Genomic DNA, 23,655 nt, shown 5'->3' on the forward strand with positions numbered 1-23,655 from the left:
ATCCCATGGACGGAGGGCCTGGTGGGCTGTAGTCCACGGGGTTGCTAAGAGTCGGACACGACTGAGTGACTTCACTTTCAAGTTCACTTTCCAGTATTCTTGCCTGGAGAAGCCCATGGACAGAGGAGCCTGGTGGGCTACGGCCCACGGGGTCGCAAAGAGTCAGACACAACTGAGCATACACACACCTCATACAAGTAATATAACATATATAAAATGTTTTGAACAATGCTTGACATATTTTAAATTATATATATATGCCAGTCGTTATCATCATCATCACCATTTTGTGGTTCATGTTAATTTCCAAATAATTACTGGTTGATGTGTCATTTGATAATTTTAAGGGTGGAACTGTGTCTTACTTATCTTTGCTGTGTCTACAGCCTTGACCAGAAGCCATAGTCAGTTTCTAATATCAGAAGGAGCAAGTTTGGGGGTATGGAGGAGATTCTTGAAGTATCTGATGGTAAGACAAACATTGAAAAGGTTCCACCTTTTGACTGCTTTCCCTACTTTCTCTACTTGTGTCAAAATCTTGCTAGAATATCTTTTCATCATAGTTTCAGCAACTGTTGTGTCAACACATTAACTTAAAAAGAGTGAGCAAAGTACTGAGGAACTCACTCCCCACTGTCTCTCTGTTCCCAGAGCCCAGCACAAGGTAATATTCACAAGTGTTGGCTGCATGGAATTCACTCACCCAAGCTGCGTAAACCCTGAAGAAGTCATTTCTGCAGCTGCTCCAGCAATGCATGAGATAAGCTGCTTTGCTAAAAACTAGAGCAGACCAGGTCTCCACACCCTCATCACCATTCTTTCCACAAAGGTCTCATGACTCATTTTATTAAAAACCAATCTATGGCTGTTTATCAGCTTTTACCTCATTAGTGAGCCATCAGAGACTCTTAATTTGCAACTCTTAGGGAGCCACCCCAGTAGAGTTTAAAAAAAAAGAAAAAAGGAGGAAAAAATTCCATCTGGCCAAGGCTGCTAGACAGGGCATTACATGGAAATAGGTAGCTCACACTTCTGATTCATCTCTAATAAAACTGGAACAACAACAGGATTCAGTTCAACTTAACAAGCCTGTTAAGTAAGTGCTGGTGGCAGAAGTGCTGTGCTGGGCTTCTTGGGTATGCACAGATGAAAGATGGGGACCCTGTCCCCAAAGCACTAACAGATGGTGGAGGAGAAAGATGGGGTTTTGACCCAGTAGAAATGGAGTCAGGAAGAGCTTCATCAAGGAGACAGCATCTGAGATGGGTCTTGGAGGTTGAGCAGTATTTTGATCGGTAGAGATGTGAAGAGCAGCATCTGGCTCTTAGGAATCATAGTTCGAAGAGTTGCTAGGAAGGGGATGAGCAAGAGGCAGAAGGAGCGTCACGGCACGGCTCATGGGCACATGTGAAATTCGTGGTGCACCACACAGGGAGGGGGTTCCTCGGGGGATGGGAGTGGGGCAGGGAAAGAAGAGGAAGAGTAGAGCATGAAGAAGAGCAAACCAGTGAGAGAAAACAGTGAGTGCCTGCTCTAAGCTGATGTGCTGCTGCTCCACACAAGATCACCCTGCAGAAGCAGCGCAGGTAGATGGCCGTGAGCTTCAGGATAAAGTATTGATACAAAGGGCTGGACCCAGGAGAATGTTGTAAAAGTTCAGAGAAGCAGCAAATTGCAGAATGCTTCAAAGGCGATGATGGAGCATATAAGGATATGTCTTTGCATTTTGATTTGGTTTCTTGAATATTTCATATTTCAAATGATATTTTCTGAGGTTGTCAAACCAACATCCTTGTCTATCTCAAGTCGTTCATTCCACGATCTCCAACCTTCCACACACTTCTGCCCTTAGGAGGTTCAGGAGACTATAAGGAACACTCCATTTTAAACATGGAAGAAAGTGGTAGGCCTATACCTTCTACTGCTCTTGGTAGCTGCCTGAGCAACGCTGTAAAATGAGAGGGAAACAAGGCAGCTCTTTCTTCTGGCCTCTGGCACAAACTCACCTTCTTTGCCCTAGCACCAAGGCTGTGTCTGGGTACGTGGGACTGTACTTTGCAAAACAGTCTCCAGCAGTATATGTTTTAAGTGGATGAAATGATGCCTGGGTATGAAGATGCTATTGCTTCTCATATAACTCCCCTTGTGTAGCTGAACAGAGAAGGCAATGGCAGCCCACTCCAGTACTCTTGCCTGGAAAACCCCATAGGCGGAGGAGTCTGGTAGGCTGCAGTCCATGGGGACGCTAAGAGTCAGAAACGACTGAGCGACTTCACTTTCACTTTTCACTTTCATGCATTGGAGAAGGAAATGGCAACCCACTCCAGTGTTCTTGCCTGGAGAATCCCAGGGATGGGGGAGCCTGGTGGGCTGCCATCTATGGGGTCACACAGAGTTGGACATGACTGAAGCACCTTAGCAGCAGCAGCAGCAGCAGCAGCAGTGTAGCTGAAAACAAAAGACTCTAGCCTGTGACTTGTTTCTCCACCATTGGTTTGTGGCTACAGTCCTTCCAGAGGGTTGATATTTTAAGCTACTTCTGCTTTGCTTCAGAGAATGCTGGATACTTTTGCTCAGAGGGAGTCCCACTGCCTTCCTGCTCAGCTGAGACAGTGCATGGAGCTCTTACTGCTGCAGTCCTTCTTTGATGGGGCCTTCAGTCTAAGAGTCTCGATTCCAGGAATCCTTCCAGTTGCCACTCACCAACCATACCACCACCACCCTCCACCCCGCCTCTCCCACCCTATCTCCCTGCAAAAGCTCTTGTCTCTGTGAGCCCCAGCTCTCTACTCCATTTGGCACTTTCTTCAAATTAAACTCTTGCACCACAGAATGTGTACTAAGCCTTCACCCCATGGACCATATCAGAGAGGAAGCAGGAAACTGGTAACCTCTTCCCTCTCCTCCCTCTTCCCCAACCCATTGCCAGGGGTCTGTTTGACACTTGCTGCATCGTATCCCGTGGCTCCAAGCTTTGAGCAAGGCACAGAGCAGAGCCTTGGAATGTGTGCTGATTCAGAAATTCCCTTACTTACTGAACTTCTCAGTAATGCAGTCAGAATGACAGCCTCTGAAAGGAGCTTATGGGAAATGCCCTTCTAAAGATAGGTTTGGGGGACTTCCCTGGTGGTCCAGTGGTTAAGAATCTGCCTTCCAATGAAGGGAACCTGTGTTTGATCCTTGGTTGGGGAACTAAGCCGGTGTGCCACAGTGAAGACCCAGCATAGCCAAAACATACATTGAAAAAAAAATAAATAAAAAGAGGGTTTTGGTTATAATTAAAAAAAAAAATAGTAGCATATATTTATTTATTTGGTTGCACAGCTCATGGGCAATTCGTTCCCTAACCAGCAACTGAACCTGGGCCCTCGGCAGTGAGAGCACAGACTCCTAACCGCTGAACAGCCAGGGATATCCCTTGGTTGTAATTATTCCTCCTCCTCCTTCTCCTCTTTCCTGTTCTGTTCCATCCTTCCTTCCTTCCTTTCCTCTTTTCTTTTTGTCCTCTCCTCCTCTCTTTCTTTTTCTTCTCCTTCAAACGTACAAATATTGATCTCACTCTTCCTTCCACCCTCTTCTATCCTTTATCAGGCAACTTCCTGCTCACCAGCATCTTCTCGGGCTCCGTGAGATACAACAAAGTCCTGCGAAGAGCAGAGCTCCTCTCAGACTCCTAGTACCACCTACAGGGGAAGCCCATCATGAGCAGCTGGGGAGAGTTTCCACACTCACAAATCCTAGATGGAGATGAACAAAGAGGCTGTCTTTCCAATTCAAGAGAACTCTGCTTGTAGTAGAGAATGACCACCGTCACATGGGCCTCTACACAGAGCTTCCATGACATGGCTGTCATCTGCCTTTTCAAACCAGATGTCCCTGCTTGCTCACTTGGAGCTTCCACTCCTGGTCACTGTAAATGCAACTTCTTCAGACTGAGTGCCTTTCTTCAGTGCTCCCTTCTGTTACCTTCCACCTTGAATGATTTTGGCTAAAGCCTAAGGGTTCTCATCACTCACTGCTTCCACAAAGCCTCCCTTGGCTGCTCTGGTCTACAGGGGTGCCTTCCTCTCAGACTCCCATAGGATTAATGATTGAATCACTTTTTCTGTGTTCTCTGCAGCAGAGATGCTGCCAAGAATATTTCCCAATGTTTCCTCAAGGATCCTGTAATGAGTGAGCTTCCTAGGCTGGCCCCTCCCTCACTCCTGATCCCCGATCCCCAGGCTGCTGCTACAGGATCCTAGGGAAGGCGGATTCAGAGTCTGAAATCAGGAGCTTCTCTGGTGGCTCAGTGGTAAAGAATCCATCTGCCAATGCAGACAGATTCCACCTGTATTCCATCCCTGATCCAGGAAGATTCCGCAAGCCGAGGGGCAACTAAGCCCATGTGCCTCAACTACTAAGCCTGTGCTCTCAAGCCTGGGAGCCCCAACTACTGAAGTCTGAGGGCCCTAGAGCCTGTGCTCTGTAATGAGAGAAGCCACCACAATGAGAAGCCTGCCCACAACAACTAGAGAGGAGCTCCTACTCTCCGCAACTAGAGAAAAGCCTGCACAGCAACGAGACCCAGCACAGCCAAAAATAAATAAATAGATAAAAACTTCTAAAAAGAATGCAATGAGAATTCAGTGGATCCAGAAACAGATAAGGATTTGGAGGGAAAAAGAAAAAAGTCTGGATTGTTATATGCAGAATAATAGTTTTAAACATGTTTTTAAACATTGTATTCACTTTATTGTTTTCTACATCTCCAAATAGAGAGTTCCCTACTACGGGGACTTGTATGGCAAGGTAATAAAAATTTGGTAGAAAGATAAAAACAGGAATTTTTAGTTTAAGGTTAAAAAAAAAACACACAGCAGCCAGAGCCCAGTAATTAGCCATTCAACATTTGATATAATTGCCAGCACTTAGAAATAGATTAAGACCAGCACTGTGTTTACTATGACTAAGGCTGTAACAGGGGAAAATGAGGTTTGGTTAAACTTGCACTCAGCGATCTAGGTCACAGAACATAAAAAGAAGAAAGCCAAGTCCTCAAGATATTTTATATCAAAGGAAGAATGAGGCTTGTTTGATAATTTGCAACTTTCCTTTCCTCAAGGAAGCGTTCTCCAAAAAGGATGCATCATGATTGCATTATTATAACTATATTTTTGTTATTTTCATTAGACAAAGGAAGAACTCAAGAATCAAACAACAATAGAACATTCATGATAAGACATCAAAATTTCAATTTAAAATATTTGCCCACTTGAAAGTATCATTCTAAGAAACAGTTAAAAATAAATGCTCTTACATTTTATTTTTAATTAAATTTTAGTTAATCCTCTCTGTTTTGTGCTTCTCAAAGAGCCACTCCACTTCCCTTTTGCTTTCTCCCTGACAATAAATGACTAGTGAGATGAAATGACTTAGCTGTCTTTACAACAGTTTCATGAGAGGGAAATGTTTTAAATGTCACAACTGGGGGCTTTGCTCCTTCTAGGCAGCATGATTATAGATACAAATGTAATTGTGATTTTTTTTTTTTTTTAACTTTTGGCCATACTGCACAGAACTTAGGATCTTAGTTCCCCAAGCAGGGATTGAACCCAGGCCCCCTGCTTGGAGTCTTAACAACTGGACTGCCAAGGAAGTCCCTGTAAATGTAATTCTGATGTTTCTATCATATGAGAAGGACCACGGTGACTTTTCAATTCTAGTGTACAATGCTAGGAAGAAAAATGATACTGCTGAAAAAAGAAAGGGACAGAGGTTGCCTTGCAGTTCTCTACCATGACTGGGGTACTTACGGAGCAGTGAGGTAGCCCTCCAAAAAGCCGGCAGCAAACATGATGATCTCATTGCTCAGGGATTGAGAACCGTACCCTGCTTTGATCTCCAGGATACCCCAGCCTGTGGTTTTCACAGAGTTATTGTAAAAGCCATAGGCATCCCCCTTCCTGTCTAGGACATTTTTGACTTGTATTGTCTTCTCGGTAGGCATCCAGTACGCAGTTGCATAGTAGACCCCTGGAAAAAAAGAAAAAGGAATAATGCTAGGATGTGATTGAACTAAGTGGCTGATGGCTTTCTTTTTCTGTGTAACCAACAATTCTAGTTCATCTGCTTTTAAAGAGTTTCATTCTATTAGAGTTGGGAAATCTGTCACACCATAGTTTATCCTTGTTATTGTTGTTGTTCAGTCTCTTAAGTCGTGTATGACTCTTTGCAACCTCATGGACTATAGCCCTCCAGGCTCCTCTGTCCATGGGGTTTCCCAGGCAAGAACAGTGGAGTGTGTTGTCATCTTCTTCACTGGATCTTCCTGACCCAGTGATCAAACCCATGTACCCTGCATTGGCAGGTGGATTCTTTACCAGTGAGCCACCTGGCAAGCCCTTGTCCTTGTTACAAATGGGGGAAAACCAGAGCCTTGAACAAAGGCAATTAGCTTACAGCACAAAGAACCAGGTCAAAGGTAGGGGTGTAGTTGGAGCATCAGAAAGGCGGTCTAAGTGCCTCAACCTTAGGGATGGAATTCTGGGCAAGGCAGGAGCTGGACCTCTCACCCTCCTTGTCATTCAACCAAGAATAAGATCTGAGATTTCCCTGGTTGAAAGTCTGCCTTGCAATGCCCGGGACTTGGGTTCAATCCCTGGTCAGGGAACTAGGATCCCACAGGCCTTGGAGCAGGTAAGCCTGTGCTTTGCAACTACTGAGCCCAAGTGCTGCAACAAAAAAATCCCACATTACACACTGAAAATCGTGCATGCCACAACTAAGACCCAATGCAGCCAAATAAATAATAAAATAAATACAGTTTTTCAAAACAGAATAGGGTTCAACCCTGGTCTGCAGCCCTTTTCATCCCCCTCAATAGTTGGGCCAAAGCATCCACATTCTCTCACTTTCTACCCTATCTCTCCTGCTTAATTCTTTTTTTTTTTTTCTTATCAAAAATATTACAAAAAATTCAATGTAAATACACTGAATAGTTGCTAAAATAAATTCAGGCAATTCATTCATCTTTTATAAGAAGCAGAGAATTTGACATTTGAATGTTACTAAGCTTAACTTTCACAGCATCATCTTTCAGGATTTGAAATAGCTCAAATGGAATTCCATCACCTCCACTAGCTTTGTTCACAGTGATGCTTTCTAAGGTCCACTTGACTTCACATTCCAGGATGTCTGGCTCTATGTGAGTGGTCACACCATCGTGATTATCTGGGTTGTGAAGCTCTTTTTTGTACAGTTTTTTTCTGTGTATTCTTACCACCTCTTCTTAATATCTTCTGCTTCTGTTAGGTCCATACCATTTCTGTCCTTTACTGAGCCCATCTTTGCATGAAATGTTCCCTTGGTATCTCTAATTTTCTTGAAGAGATCTCTAGACTTTCCCACTCTGTTGTTTTCCTCTATTTCTTTGCATTGATCACTGAAGAAGGCTTTCTTATCTCTCCTTGCTATTCTTTGGAACTCTGCATTCAGATGCTTGTATCTTTCCTTTTCTCCTTTGCTTTTTGCTTCTCTTCTTTTCTTGGCTATTTGTAAGGCCTCCTCAGACAGCCATTTTGCTTTTTTGCATTTCTTTTCCATGGGGATGGTCTTGATCCCTGTCTCCTGTACAATGTCACAAACCTCATTCCATAGTTCATCAGGCACTCTATCTATCAGATCTAGTCCCTTAAATCTATTTCTCACTTCTGCTGTATAATCATAAGGGATTTGATTTAGGTCATAGCTGAATGGTCTAGTGGTTTTCCCTACTTTCTTCAATTTAAGTCTGAATTTGGCAATAAGGAGTTCAGTACTTTGGCCACCTCATGCAAAGAGTTGACTCATTGGAAAAGACTCTGATGCTGGGAGGAATTGGGGGCAGGAGAAGGGGATGACAGAGGATGAGATGGCTGGATGGTATCACCGACTCAATGGACATGAGTTTGAGTGAACTCTGGGAGTTGGTGATGGACAGGGAGGCCTGTCGTGCTGCAATTCATGGGGTTGCAAAGAGTCGGACATGACTGAGCGACTGAACTGAACTAAACTGAACTGAAAGCTTAACTTGGAACATAAATAGAAAGGCAAACTCAAGGTTTTGTCTCACTTAATGGCATGGTCTGTTTGCTTTCCACAAGCTCTCCAATCAGTGCAAGTATACATTGTAGAACATTATCCTTTTTGTACTCTGAAGGTAGGCTGTGCAGTTTTATTCTTAAGCAAGATGGGTGAATATAGGTGTCTGCATAAAAAGGAAGTAGAAAGGCAGGAACCACATGGTTGAACACTTCTCCACATTTCTGCTTCATTACAATACTTTTTATTCAGCTCTTCATGTGTTCAGTTGTGTTTTTAACACAGGTCTACAGAGCACCAGCTACAAGGCAAGATGGGTCATCTCAAAAATCAAAATGAATAAATAAGATCCCAGAGTAGCTAAATGAACAAGGCTGGGGGTACCTGATCCATCAATTTTTTATGTGCCAATTCTTGATACAGCTATTAATATTAAACCTTGATACCACGTCTACTATGTGAACATATTTATGTAGGCCAAACAGAAGAGATGAAGCAATTATCTGTATAAATCAGAAAAAATCTTTCCTAGAAAGTTAAATAACAATAGGTGGAGCTTGATTCTGCCACTTTTGACTCTATATGCTTTCAATTCAGTTCAGTTCAGTTGCTCAGTTGTGTCTGACTCTTTGCAACCCCATGAATTGCAGCACACCAGGCCTCCCTGTCCATCACCAACTCCAGGAGTTCACTGAAACTCATGTCCATCAAGTTGGTGATGCCATCCAGCCATCTCATCCTCTGTCGTCCCCTTCTCCTCTTGCCCTCAATCTCTCCCAGCATCAGAGTCTTTTCCAATGAGTCAACTCTTCGCATGAGGTGGCCAAAGTATTGGAGTTTCAGCTTTAGCATCAGTCCTTCCAATGAACACCCAGGACTGATCTCCTTTAGAATGGACTGGTTGGATCTCCTTGCAGTCCAAGGGACTCTCAAGAGTCTTCTCCAACACCACAGTTCAAAAGCATCAATTCTTCGGTGCTCAGCTTTCTTCACAGTCCAACTCTCACATCCATACATAACCACTGGAAAAACCATAGCCTTGACAAGACGGACCTTTGTTGGCAAAGTAATGTCTCTGCTTTTGAATATGCTATCTAGGTTGGTCATAACTTTCCTTCCAAGAAGTAAGCGTCTTTTAATTCCATGGCTGCAATCACCATTTGCAGTAATTTTGGAGCCCCCAAAAATAAAATCTGACACTGTTTCCACTGTTTACCCATCTATTTGCCATGAAGTGATGGGACCAGATGCCGTGATATTCATTTTCTGAATGTTGAGCTTTAAGCCAACTTTCTCATTCTCTTCTTTCACTTTCATCAAGAGGCGTTTTAGTTCCTCTTCACTTTCTGCCATGGGTGGTATCATCTGCATATCTGAGGTTACTGCGATTTCTCCCAGCAATCTTGATTCCAGTTTGTGCTTCTTCCAGCCCAGTGTTTCTCATGATGTACTGTGCATATAAGTTAAATAAGCAGGGTGACAATATACAGCCTTGGCATACTCCTTTTCCTATTTGGAACCAGTCTGTTGTTCCATGTCCAGTTCTAACTGTTGCTTCCTGACCTGCATATAGGTTTCTCAAGAGGCAGGTCAGGTGATCTGGTATTCCCATCTCTTTCAGAATTGTCCACAGTTTATTGTGATCCACACAGTCAAAGGCTTTGGCATAGTCAATAGAGCAGAAATAGATGTTTTTCTGGAACTCTTGCTTTTTTGATGATCCAGCAGATGTTGGCAATTTGATCTCTGGTTCCCCTGCCTTTTCTAAAACCAACTTGAACATCTGGAAGTTCACAGTTCACGTATTGCTGAAGCCTGGCTTGGAGAATTTTGAGCATTACTTTACTAGCGTGCTTTGTGCGTACTATATGCTTTATCCTTGTTATAATTTATCCCACTCACCCATATAAACCTCATGGACATGAATTTGAGCAAACTCCGGGAGACGTTGAGGGACAGGGGAGCCTGGCATGCTGCAGTCCAGGAGGTCACAAAGAGGTGGACACAACTTAGCGACTAAACAACAACAAAGTGAACTTAGAAAAAAAAAAAAAAACTTTGGGAAAAAAAAAAGGTAGGTGAAGTATGTTCAACATATGGACAGGATCCAGTGAATACACGTCACAGAACAAAATGATGAACTGTAATGTATTTGTCCAAATTACACAGATAATTTTTCCCACTTCTTCTTGGCCTGGAAAAACACTATGAGAATCTCCAAAGACTATCTTTGATACATAAATTTCATCTATTGCTGGATACCTAGTGCTTTCTTTTGAGATCAAGCACTCGCTTTTTTTTTTTTTTTCAATCTTATGAAAAAATTGTGTTTTTCTACCCACTTGGCTTTGCTTTTCAAGGACTTCTTTTTGGTACATGTAAGTATGAATTTCTACTTCCAAAGTGTGACAGATATATTGGCCTTTTCTAAGATAAATGAGAATGGTGGGCTGGAAGAAGCACAAATTGGAATCAAGATTGCTGGGAGAAATCTCAATAACCTCAGATATGCAGATGACACCACCCTTGTGGCAGAAAATGAAAAGGAACTAAAAAGCCTCTTGATGAAAGTGAAAGATGAGAGTGAAAAAGTTGGCTTAAAGTTCAACATTCAGAAAACTAAGATCATGGCATCTGGTCCCATCACTTCATGGCAGATAGATGGGGAAACAGTGGAAACAGTGTCAGATTTTATTTTGGGGGGCTCCAAAATTACTGCAAATGGTGATTGCAGCCATGGAATTAAGAGACGTTTACTCCTTGGAAGGAAAGGTATGACCAACCTAGATAGCATATTCAAAAGCAGAGACATTACTTTGCCAACAAAGGTCCGTCTTGTCAAGGCTATGGTTTTTCCAGTGGTCATGTATGGATGTGAGAGTTGGACTGTGAAGAAAGCTGAGCACTGAAGAATTGATGCTTTTGAACTGTGGTGTTGGAGAAGACTCTTGAGAGTCCCTTGGACTGCAAGGAGATCCAACCAGTCCATTCTAAAGGAGATCAGTCCTGGGTGTTCGTTGGAAGGACTGATGCTAAAGCTGAAACTCCAATACTTTGGCCACCTCATGCGAAGAGTTGACTCATTGGAAAAGACTCTGATGCTGGGAGAGATTGAGGGCAAGAGGAGAAGGGGACGACAGAGGATGAGATGGCTGGATGGCATCACTGACTCGATGGACATTAGTCTGAGTGAACTCCTGGAGTTGGTGATGGACAGGGAGGCCTGGCGTGCTGCAATTCATGGGATTGCAAAGAGTTGGACACGACTGAGTGACTGAACTGAACTGACTGAAGACAAATGAAGAAAGGGACTTTCTTGGTGGTTCAGTGGGAGGGGTTAAGACTTCTTGTTCCCAATGTAGGGGACCTTGGTCAGGGAACTAGATCCCACATGCCTCAACTAAAGATCACACGTGCTGCAATGAAGTTGGAAGATACCATGTGCTGCAACTAAATAAACAGTTACAAGAGCTCCCAAATAAATAAATATTTAAAAATAAATGAAAAAAATTAAAATATTGAAAGTTTAAGCACCTTTTCACAGAAATTAACTATTCAATTTTAAAAGTAGAGAGAAAGAAACACTTTATTCTTTTTATCTATCATGAATAATATCAGTCAACCAAGCTTCACATTTTGGGTAGACATTTTTCAAGTATGAATTTTTTCAGAATCTATTTATTTTTAAAAAAGGAAGAATAGGTGAATTTTGGCAGAGGAGTAAAATATAAAACTATGCACAATTTGTTTTAAGATTGGCATACAAACTTCTAAAACAGTACAATTATATAAAAGTACAGTCTATAAAATATCCTTTGGCATTTCACTTGGTAGTTAGACAGAAAACTTTTCTAAAAAAAAATAGCTACAAACACAGTCCATAAGTTAGGGTTGTATATGTTGAAAGAAATTTCCCTTGAGTTTCAAAATCCTTTTCTTCCATAATAACTCAGTGGACATGAGTTTGAGCAAATCCAAGGAGATAGTGAAGGACTGGAAAGCCTGGTGTGCTGCCATCAATGGGGTCGCTAAGAGTTGGGCACAACTTAGCCACCGAACAACAACAACCCATGTAAGTTATCACTAGTGAGGTATATAGGGCAGAATTGCTACTGCTGCTGCTAAGTCACTTCAGTCATGTCCAACTCTGTGCGACCCCATAGACGGCAGCCCACCAGGCTCCCCGGTCCCTGGGATTCTCTAGGCAAGAACACTGGAGGGTTGCTATTTCCTTCTCCAGTGCATGAAAGTGAAAGTGAAGTCACTCAGTTGTGTCTGACTCTTAGCGACCCAATGGACTGCAGCCCACCAGACTCCTCTGCCCAAGGAATTTTCCAGGCAAGAGAACTGGAGTGGGGTGCCATCACCTTCTCCGATAGGGCAGAACACTGTTAGGCAAACGTAAAGTAAAGAAAGAGTGCATGAACAAAGAATTCTTCCCATTTTCATAGAAATATCAGGTTAAATCTGACTCATCCTTCTTGATGTGTCACTTTACTTTGGCAGAATTAAAATAAACCCATACAAATGTCTTTGTTCAAGTCCTAGCAGCAGCGATATGTCTCCTTTGGTGGCAATATTTGATGCCAAGACACCGTGCAGTCCCCTGGAGGGATGAAGATTGTGTGCATGTGTCTGCATCTATAACTGCAAACACCAAATGTAAGATCATACATCAAGCGCCACGCTGTACTGTGGTCCCTTCCTCTGCCTGCCACACTTCTTGATGACAACCACATACAGTGTCAAAAACAGGACCCAGTAGCATACATACAGCAATGTTCCTACAATTACAACTGTCTGTTTCGATTCTGAGAATGGCTTTTTAGATTCCATATAAATGGTGAAAACCACACCACCCAGGAGGATTGTGAACCAAATTGTTACAGGGATGAGTCCTATTAAATTAACAACAATGGTCTTCCTTCCAGAAGTACCCCACCCAGCTTTGTTAATCGTTGCAATTGCAAACATCTTGGCGGGAAGTAAACTTGACATGTATAACATGGAGTAGAGGGACATGAAGACCATGATGGTGTTTCCTCTAAGGCAGCTGGCAAAAGATGATTTTATGAGACCCACTAACTGGACAGTTAACAGGAAGAGGAGTATGTTCCAAGTTTTACCCCTGTAGAAGAGCTGGATTACTGTGGCAATGAGAAAGAAAGGGAAGAACCCAGTGATGACGGCTTCATAGGTCATCCACAGGTGATGTTTGTGGAACCACATCGCATTGTACAGCCACTCTCGGAAGTAGGACTTGCTCCAACGGGTCTGCTGGTTTAACCATCTGAGATATTCCTTAGGTGTTTCAGTAAGGCACTTGGATCGAGCTGTGTATTTCGTTGCATAGCCCAGACTCAGCACTCGGTTCGTTAGGTGCCTGTCATCTCCGAAACTACAATGGCTGCCCATAAATTCTTGATTGTACCAGTCTTCCACAAATTCCTGCAGTAAGGAGTTTCGGTACATTCCTAGGGGTCCGCTAATGCACTGGACACACCCAAAATAAGACTGACAGGCTCTTTCTATGTTAAAAGCCATCCAGTATCTCACACTGCTGAGGAAAGAGATCCAGGAATCATACTTGTTTAAAATCTGGACATCTCCTCCAACACCTCCAACCATGGGATCTTCTTCTAAAACCTTTACCATCTCCATCGATGAGGCAGGGTCAAGTATGGTGTCTGAATCACAGACCTGTACATAATCCACACTCCGTCCCAGTGCTCTGAAAGCCGTGTACATGACTTCTCTTTTACCACCCCATTTTTGCATGATGCAGATATTCTTGCTGGACAAGACCAACTGGGTGACATGTTGTGAGCTCTCTTTATGTGACTCATTTCTCTCACCAGGACCCTTCATGTGGAAGTTGCTCTTCCAGATATACGTGGCTGACATGTCCCTGCCCATGACTTCACTGAAGATGTCCATCATGTAAAGGTCATCTTCTGAGTTTCCATCTATGACCATGACAACTTTAATGCTGGGGTAGGTTAGCCTTTTCACAGATTGCAAACATTTCTGTAAGTAGCCTGGATCTTCTTGATACGCGGCAATGCAAAGAGCAACAGTTTTGTTCAACTTAACGGGGGTTTCTAGAGATTTTTTCATTTTCTGGTGCTCCAAAAAGGCAAACAGGCTTTGGATGACAAGGTGTGATACTAAAACTGCACCGTATAGCCCAAAAGAGAAATAGTAATTATCCGTTTGGAAAAATTGGTAGCCAACAATATAAGCAGCTGTGATTCCAAAGAGGAGAGAAACTCCAAAAAGTGTGGTTCCAATTATTCTCAGGATACATAGTAACCTCCCACAGTGCATCTTGTTCGGCTCTGGGTCATAAAGTTGTCCTCAGCCTGTCTGTCCTGGAGGGTCGGCGGCAGTCAGTATCCAAAACTGAGCTAATAGGAGATCAGATGAATTTGAGACAATGGACCAAAAAAACCTTTTTTAAACACAACATTTAAAAAAGATTGAGGAGTTTTTTTTATTTTATTCTCTAGTTCCCCTCCCTTAATACTGGAAAGTCTCTTCTCTCTTTTGTATTAAAAAAAAAAAAAAAAAAAAGGCCTGGTGAAAACTCAACAGAACCCAGGAAGTGTAGAATTGGGAGAAAGTCTTTGGCAGGGCCTGGTTCAAGTCCTGAGTCAGTGGCTTGCTGGAAGCCAGGTCTGGTTAACTCTTTTCAGATGCCTTGATTTCTTCCTCCTGGCTGTGGCCTTTCTGCCTCCTTCAATGGAAGGGAGTATCCTGCTTAATTCTTCACAAATGACATTAGATTCTTACTTTGTAGAAATGATAGAAGCTATCACCTGTGGATTCCTCAAGTTCTTGATAATTTTGTGAATTGATCCTCACAGCTCCTGTGTCCATCTCACCCTTCTTGGTCTCCTCCATCCCTCCACCCATGCTCTGAGTCCCACCACTTTCCTTAAGTGGATCTGCCACTTTCATTAGGAACTTCACTGCACCCTATATCTTCTTGCTCATGTACCCTAAAGCTCCCTCTCTGCAGTGCTTCATCCCCATTCAGGATATTAACGTGCTCCACTGTCTTGCAGCTCTAAGCTAACCAACCACAGCAGCCCTCTCTGGATCACAAAAGAAATTCTTGAATCCTAATGTCACATGAACTTCCAAAAGCACATGTCCCTGGTGACCACTTATTCTTAAAGCTCTTTCCTCCCATGGCCTCTGGAATAACAATCACTTCTGAATCACCACCTCCTCTACTTGCCTTTTCCTTACTTTTCCCAGGAGTTCCACTTTATCCCCAACAGCACAATGGTTAATACCTTCTGGATGATTCCTTTAGCACTAGAAATTAAAAATATCCAAAGCAAAACTCATATTCTCTTCCAATCTGCTTTCTAGCTCTGTGTCTTTCAGCCTAAAACCCAAGTCCATCCAGGTCTCCTCTCTCCTCCACAACTTATATTTAATCAAAACCTCCTAAATAGCACTCCTGTTAGTAAGTGCCTCCTTAGCTCTACCTTTCTATGCTAGTTTCTAAAAAATAAATTTATTTGTTTTTGGCTGTGCTGCGTCTTTGTTGCTGCACACCGGCTTTTCTCTAGTTGTGGCAGGCAGGGGCTGCTCTGTAGTTGCGATGCGTGTGTTTCTCATTGTGGTGGCTTCTCTTGCAGAGAACAGCATCTAGGATGCTTGGGTTTCAGTAATTGCCACACACAGGCTCAGTAGTTGTAGCTTCCGGGTTCTAGAGCACAGGCTCGGTTGTTGCAGTGCACAGGGTTTGTTATTCCACAGAACGTGGGATCTTCCAGAACCAGGGATCGAACCTGTGTCTCCTGCATTGGCAGGTAGATTCTCTACTATTGAGACACAGGGAAGACCATTGCTATGCTAGTTTCGATATCACAGCTAGCCTAAACTTTGAAGAGGTTTTTTCCCCCAGGTCTCTCTGACTTTTAATCCATTTTTCATACTTTGCCAGAGTGACCTTTCTAAAATGCAAAACTAATTTGTTGACTTGATTACCCCCAATTGTCAACAGCTTCTACTTCCTAGAATTAAAATTCTTTGACTTATCCTCTTGGTCCTTCATGACCTGGTTTCTGCCTACCTATCTAGTTTCATCCACCACCTCTTGCACTCCATGTGATCTCGAAACCATTACACACAGTTCTCCGGCCTACCATGAGCTGGTCCAACACTCTGACTTTGCATATGCTGTTTCCTCTGCCTGAGATTTGCCCCCTTGTTGACTACTGAGTAATCTCAAAACTGTTATTTAAGACTCAGGAAGCAGCACCCCCTTTATAGGGACTGACTCGCTCTACAAGCTCTATGTACATTGTATGTAGGTCTGCTGGTCTAATGTTACTTACACGTCTGCTCCTGCTCCCAGTCTGTGAACTTGTTTCCTCAGTACCTAATACAGTGTCTGGCCCACAACAAGTACTCAATTTTTGTTGCTGTTTAGTCGCTAAGTCATGTCCGACTCTTCTGCGACCCTATGGATTGTAGCCTGCCAGGCTCCTCTGTCCATGGGATTTTCCAGGCAAGAATACTGGAGTGGGTTGCCATTTCCTTCTCCAGGGGATCTTCCAATCCAGGGAATGAACCCATGTCTCTTGTATTGGTAAGTGGGTTCTTTACCACTGAGCCACCTGGGAAGCCATAGGTATTCAATAAATATCTGTAAAAGGGAGGAGGACATAGGAAGAGAGCAAAATGAAGAAAAGAAATGGTATACACAGCATTCATTTCTCTGCCTAAGAAACCATTGCACAGCTGCTCAGGTTAAAGAGAAACTTTATATTCAGGTCATCAGGGAGGTGGGAGGAGGCCAGAATGACTCAGATTCTGGGCTGGGACTCAGCAGATGGGTATTGTATCATCACTTGAGAGAGGGAGCAGAAGGGAAACATGTCTGGGAGGGAGCATATGTTTAGTTTTGGACATACTAAGTTTTTAGTGGTTAAGATACTAGAAAGCTCAGATACAATATTTAAATACAGTTATCTGCTTTCAACATTCAAAACTGACTAAGTATTTTATTTATTTGGCTGAGGCATGTGGAATCTTTGGTTGCAGAATTCGAACTCCTAGTTGCAGCACATAAGATTTAGTTCCCTGACCAGGGATCAAATCCCGGGCTCCCTGCATTGGGAGTGCAGTGTTTTAACCACTGGACCACCAGGGAAAACTGTATATGAAATGAGCACTAAAATTAGAATCTTACTGTTCGAGCATCACGGCACCTTGGCCCAACAAGGTGATAGACTGGGACTTGGTCAAGCTGCCCTGATCAGCCAGTGTTATAACTGTTAAAGAAAGATCTTGAGCAGGAAAGTCAGTTGTTCTCAGTCAAGTCATGCCCATAATGGTGGGTTTTCTTTGAAAATGGTAAAGTGGAAGTAATGGCAGTGATAAACAGAGGCAGGTGCAGAACACCTATTCACCAGGTTTCTGGTCTTGAAGTCAAGTGAAGTGAAGTCGCTCAGTCGTGTCCAACTCTCTGCGACCCCATAGACTGTAGCCTACCAGGCTCCTCCGTCCCTGGGATTCTCCAGGCAAGAATACTGGAGTGGGTTGCCATTTCCTTCTCCAGGAGATCTTCCCAACCCAGGGATCGAACCCGGGTCTCCCACATTGCAGGCAGACGCTTTACCATCTGAGCCACCAGGGAAGCTCTGGTCATGAAAGAGAGTCCAATTGTTACTGAGTCAATTGACCATAGTTGGATAATTGTGGGCAACATCTACAGAAACATCCTTTCTGCTCCTCCCAAATATAATAAATATGCTTTCCAAACTGATCTTGGACCATGAATGCTACAGCCTCAGCCCCTTCCCAGCTTTTCTCCTGCATTCTCATCCACCCTTACCACCAGTGACCTTGGAGGGAAATGAGAAAGGATGGCTGTTTCACTGTTACTGGTACTACCCCCTTTTCTTACCACAAATAATAAACTTCTGCAAATCTGTGCTTTTTTGACATTCATGTGCCCCCATATATGGGAAAAAAAATTTTTTTTTACCCAGTCCTTAAGAGAATTCAATGAGAAAAATTTACTGCTAACACACTGACCAATTTAGCAAGTGCTTTGAGAATTAAGCCAAAATCTGAGTTTCGTGTGCCACCCCTAATTGATGTCCTCCATTCCTCAATGTTTTCTCCATATATCAACTCTTCCTGGTTGTCCAGTCTCATGCCTTTAAAAAAATTTTTTTTTCTTAAATACTTGATTAGCTTAAGCCTTATGCTTTTCTATTAAAAAAAAAAAATCCCCACGTTGTGAAGTGACTGGTGTGGAAACTGTAATAGCAAAAAGGTAGAAAAATATCACATAATTCTAATCTCAGCCTTGCTCTATGCAGGCTCTGTGAAGGTAGGGGCCACTTTTGCTGATGACCCCATATCCTGGGAATGCTAGAGCTGGCACAGTACTGTTTCTGTGACGGATCTAGATTACATGTGTGTGTTCCTGACCCCAAAGTGAAATTTACCTGAACATTCACAGAAGTTAGTCTAAAATAACTCAAGTTGTTATGTCCTCAAGCTCGGGTAAGAAGCCTAGAGGACATTCAGATGTCCAAGGGGCAAATGCCATCTTCGTGAAAATGAGATTTAAACATTTATAACAGTAACATCCTTAGAATCAATGCACTTGATAAATATTTATTGAATGATTGAGAATATTACTTTCTAAAAAAGTTTTTTCTTCCACAAATAAAGATGAAAAGAAGCCCCATCAATTTTTGATTTCTAAGTAAAAACCCAAACACCCAAATTGAATTTCTTTTCTTTATGTATTCTAATATTTTCTATAAGTTAATTGTTTTCAGTTAAAAAAAAAATTCGTCACACTGTCTTAGAATCCGTAAAACAGTAATACATGGCCGAAATCATTCTTTCCCATAGTTGGAACCTAAGTTTGCTAGCACTTCATTTATGAAAGAGGAAGTGGTTTTCAACCCTGAGCAATACGATTTCCCCCTAATATAGTCAGTCAGATAGAGGGAAAAAAGATACATGAGAAAGCAGAGCATATGTCAGAGAAAATATAAAAGCAAAATTGCAACTTAATCTATTCAGATTAGTTTTAGCTAATAGTTTACTATGATCCTCGAATTGCTTTTCTCTTTCATGTTCAATGAGCACAGTCACTCAGCTTCCTTCTCTGTACCCTGGCTTTGCACCTTTCCTTCTCTGAAAGGACTTAAAATAAATGGATACCTGGTTTTTAGATTTGCTTTATCTCTTCATCAGAATCACTAAGAAAATAACTAACTAATGAATAATCAATCTCCAGGCAACAAAATCATAAGTTGGTATTTTAGCTCTCACTCTCTCCAGAAATCAGAGCCTGAGATTCTGGATGAAAAGAGAATCATTTGGCAAAGTGCTCCAGAGAACAGGAGTAGGGGGCTAGGAGAGTGAAACACAGAGGGAGGGAAAGCAGCAGGGTGCATTTAAGATGGTCCAAAGAGGTGTGCAAAATAAGCCTCTGAAGACCACACCCCAGGGATGGAAAGAGGGAGCATTTATCCACCTACTCACATCCTGCATAGGTCAAAAGTGGCCTTTGACCATTCCCAGTTATGCACATGCTCCAGTACTAAACAGCTATGATTTCAGAGGAGCTCTGAGGTAGAAAGTGGGGGCTCTTGCAGTTTGGCTGAGGTGAAGTGCCTCAGCTTACCTGATTGAAGCTAGAATAAAAGGCAGAATATGAGGTGGGTTGAATAATGTGTCTAATACACAAAGCAGGTTGAAACGGATTAGTTTAAAAGAAAAAATCTTCAAGGAAACAAAATACTAGTACATAAAAATGCTGCAGGTTTGCTTGGCTCTGGAATGATCTCTTTCCTTCACCTCCTAGAAGTGTACCTGGTTCTTCACTGCTGGCTTAACTCAGAGTTCTTGTCAAGCACATGTATACCTGTGATAGATTCATTTTGATATTTGGCAAAACTAATACAATTATGTAAAGTTTAAAAATAAAATAAAATTAAAAAAATAAAGATATCAACTTGTAAAAAAAAAAAGTCTTATCAACAGAAAGTCAACTTTGCCCCATTCTGATTCAGCACTAAGCTCACTGCTCATCTAGATCTCTCTTTAGTTATATGAATTTGTGTGTATTTGTTGCAGTAAATTTGACTATAAATTTCTTAAGAATGAGGGGTGGCATCATGTATCTCATTGTATTGACTCCCTTGGGCTTAATATAATGTTTTATCCTATGGCCACTCAAATCCTCAGCTTTTACACTGGCTGGAAGGTTACCATTGGAGACAGATTCACATCACATCTGCAGTATATTAATTCTTGATTTCTCACTGTAAATTAGAATTTTGATATCTTAGGTCTGGTTTGAGTAACTTGACACTACTTTATATTAGAACTGTAGCTGTGTTTGCAAGGCTGCAGGACAAACTTCAGAGCAAGCCTGTCTCTCTCAATCAAGAGACTTTCACAATTTTTCCCAAGAAGATTATAACATATCTGCTGTCTATACAGACATGGAGTTGCAAGTGTTAGACTCAAGTTTCCTCATAATTTCACTACCTCTATTAGTTTCATTTTTTTAACCACATTAAGTAAATTCCTGTTTCATTGTAGTATAAGAAACCTACATAATAACATTATTAATACATTTTCTAGTCACATCTTAAAGATAAGTTATCAAAAAATTGTGAGACCTAAGTTGTAGAAGCAACTGGAACCTTCTCTATTTTTTTTTTAAAAAGGTAAAACAAATGTATTCTTAAACAATTCTTAAAATGTTAAACAAAATTAATTCCTTGAGATTCACTACATTATTGCTGCTACTACCTTTTTTGCTATTTCAATAGTTAATGCATTGTAATTTGGAATCCAACAAAACATAACAGGTGACACAAGTGAAAATAATGTCTAAATAAGTGTGAAAACTAAAGTTTCTATTTTGTGTGTCAGAACCAAGACCCAAGATGAAGTTCACAGATAAAAACTTCAAATATTATGGAAAGTAAATCACCAAGAAATAGTTATTTAAAATTTTCTATCCCAATTTTGAGGCTTCCCTGGTTGCTCAGATGGTAAAGAATCTGCCTAAATGCAGGAGACCTGGGTTTGATCCACGGGTTGGGAAGATCCCCTGGATAAGGGAATGGCAACTCACTCCAGTATTCTTCCTGGAGAATCTCATGGACTGAGGAGCATGGTAGGCTAGTCCATGGGATCACAAAGAATCAGACAGAGCCGAGCAGCTAACATACACATACCCCAATTTCAGGACTGAAGGAGGAGGGTCTTTTCAATTTTCTTCTGGAGAAAGGTTTTGATCTTTTCTATAAGTTTCAGGACCAGGAAACAAAATTTAATAATAAAGATTAATAAGTATTAATACTTCTCCCAGAAATTCTTCTGAAGTTATCTATTAAAAAAATGTTTTTAGCTAAGGTCTAATCAATAAATGTGATGCCATGCTTATATTTGCCCTGTCAGAGTCTATAATAAATGTTCAGTCAAAATATTTGTATGTTAGTCTTTATGAGAGAACCTCCCTAAATTTTCTCAAAATATCCCAAACTCCACACATCTCAAACTAAAGTCACCCTATTCCCAACCCTCAGATAAACACCTTTTCCTTTAGTTCTTACCGTGATGAAGGCAAGAAACATCTACCCGATTTGATCTGGGTATTCTCAACTCAACATTGCTAAGTATTAGAGAAATGCAAATCAAAACTACAATGAGATAACACCTCACATCAGTCAAAATGGTTATCATCAAAAAAAATCCACAAACAATAAATGCTAGGGAAGGTGTGGAGAGAAGGGAACTCTCCTGCATTGTTGGTGGGAATGTAAATTGATATAGCCACTATGGAGAACAGTATGGAGGTTTCTTTAAAAACTAAAAATAGGTCTACCATACTACCCTGCAATCCCACTCATGGGCATATATCTGGAGGAAAACATGCTTGGAAATGATACATGCACCCCAATGCTCTTACCCTAAAAAGGAAATTGATGTTGTTCCTTCTGGCCATTTACCAAGTCCTCACACTTTTATCTACTTCCTTTCCTTCCCTATGTATCACTTTAGTTGAGGCTTTTCCCATTTCTGGGAATTATCTTGTATATATTCTGATAAACTGGTATAGCCCTTGAATTGCTTCAAGATGGCAGAGTAGAAGGATGTGCACTCACTCCTTGAGAGAGCACTGGAATCACAACAAACTGCTGAACCATCATTGACAGGAAGATGCTAGAACCAACCAAAAAAGCTGTCCCACATATCCAGAGACAAAGGAGAAGCTGTAATGAGATAGTAGGAGGGGTGCAATCATGATAAAATAAAATCACATAATCACCAGGTGGGCTACTCATGAACTGGAGATAAATTATAACACAGAATTTCTCCCACTGGAGTGAAGGTTCTGAGCCCCATGTCAGGCTTCCCAATGTGGGGGTCTGGCAACAGGAGAAGGAATCCCCAGAGAACCTGACTTTGAAGGCCAGTGGGATTTGATTGCAGGACTTCCACAGGATTGGGGAAAACAGAGTCCACTCTTGGAGGGCACACACAAAATCTGGTACACAGTAGAACCCAGGGGAAGGGAGCAGTGACCACATAGGAGACTGAACCAGACCTTACCTGCTAGAGCTGGAGGGTCTTTGCAGAAGAGGGGGCCAGCTATGGTTCACCATGGAGACAAGGACACTGGTAGCAGCAGTTCTCAGAAGTACTCATTGGCATGAGGCCTCCATGAGGTCACCATTAGCCACACCAGCCTGTAGGCTCCAGTGTCGGGCTGATTCAGACCAAACAACCAAGAGGGAAGGAACACAGCCATACCCATCAGCAGGCAAGTGGGGTAAAGTTTAACTGAGCACAGACTTGTCCACAAGAGCAAGACCCAGCTCTACTTACCACCGGTCCCTCCCATCAGGAAACTTGCACAAAACTCTTAGATACTCCATCTACTAGAAGGTAGACAGCAGAAGCAAGAACTGCAACCCTGCAACCTGTTGAATAAAAACCACTATCACAGAAAGTTAGAGAAAATGAAAATGTGGAGGATTATGTCTCAGATGAAGGAACAAAATAAAACCCCAGAAAAGCAACTAAATGAAGTAGAGATAGGCAGAAAAAGAATTTAGAATAATGATAGTGAAGATGATCCAGGATCTTGGATAAATGATTTAGGCAAGGATTGAGAAGGTGCAAGAAATGTTTAATATAGACCTGGAAGAACTAAAGAACAAACAGATTTTTTAAATCAGTAGATTTAATTTAATCTACTGAAATTAAATAGATACTAGAGGGAATCAAGCAGAATAAATGAGGCAGAAGAAGGAATAGTGGCCTAGAAGGCAGAATGGTGGGAATCACTGCCACTGAACAAAATAAAGAATGAAATAAAGACAACCTAAGAGACCTCTGGGACATATTAAACACACCAACATTTGCATTATAGGGGTTCAAAAATGATAAGAAATAGAGAAAGGATCTAATAAAATATTTGAGGAGACGATAGCTGAAAACTTCTTGAACATGGGAAAGGAAACCCCCTCAACCAAGTTTGGGAAGTGCAGAGTGTCCCAGGCAGGATAAACCCAAAGAAGAGCA

At 41.9% G+C, this 23,655-nt stretch overlaps 1 protein-coding gene and 1 pseudogene across 1 annotated transcript in view; both read right to left on the reverse strand.

Annotated features, from left to right (window-relative positions):
* PLBD1 (phospholipase B domain containing 1) overlaps positions 1–23,655 on the reverse strand; it is a 90,315-nt gene that overhangs the window by 55,587 nt on the left and 11,073 nt on the right. Inside the window, exon 4 of the mRNA XM_010858775.1 lies at positions 5,796–6,015. Within this exon, the coding sequence (XP_010857077.1) occupies positions 5,796–6,015 (220 nt within the window). The remainder of the gene's footprint in view (positions 1–5,795; positions 6,016–23,655) is intronic.
* Positions 12,399–14,646, reverse strand: LOC105002187 (annotated as a pseudogene).

The sequence above is a fragment of the Bison bison genome, unplaced genomic scaffold (assembly GCF_000754665.1).
Source record: "Bison bison bison isolate TAMUID 2011002044 unplaced genomic scaffold, Bison_UMD1.0 scf7180017864390, whole genome shotgun sequence".
Classification (NCBI taxonomy): domain Eukaryota; kingdom Metazoa; phylum Chordata; class Mammalia; order Artiodactyla; family Bovidae; genus Bison; species Bison bison.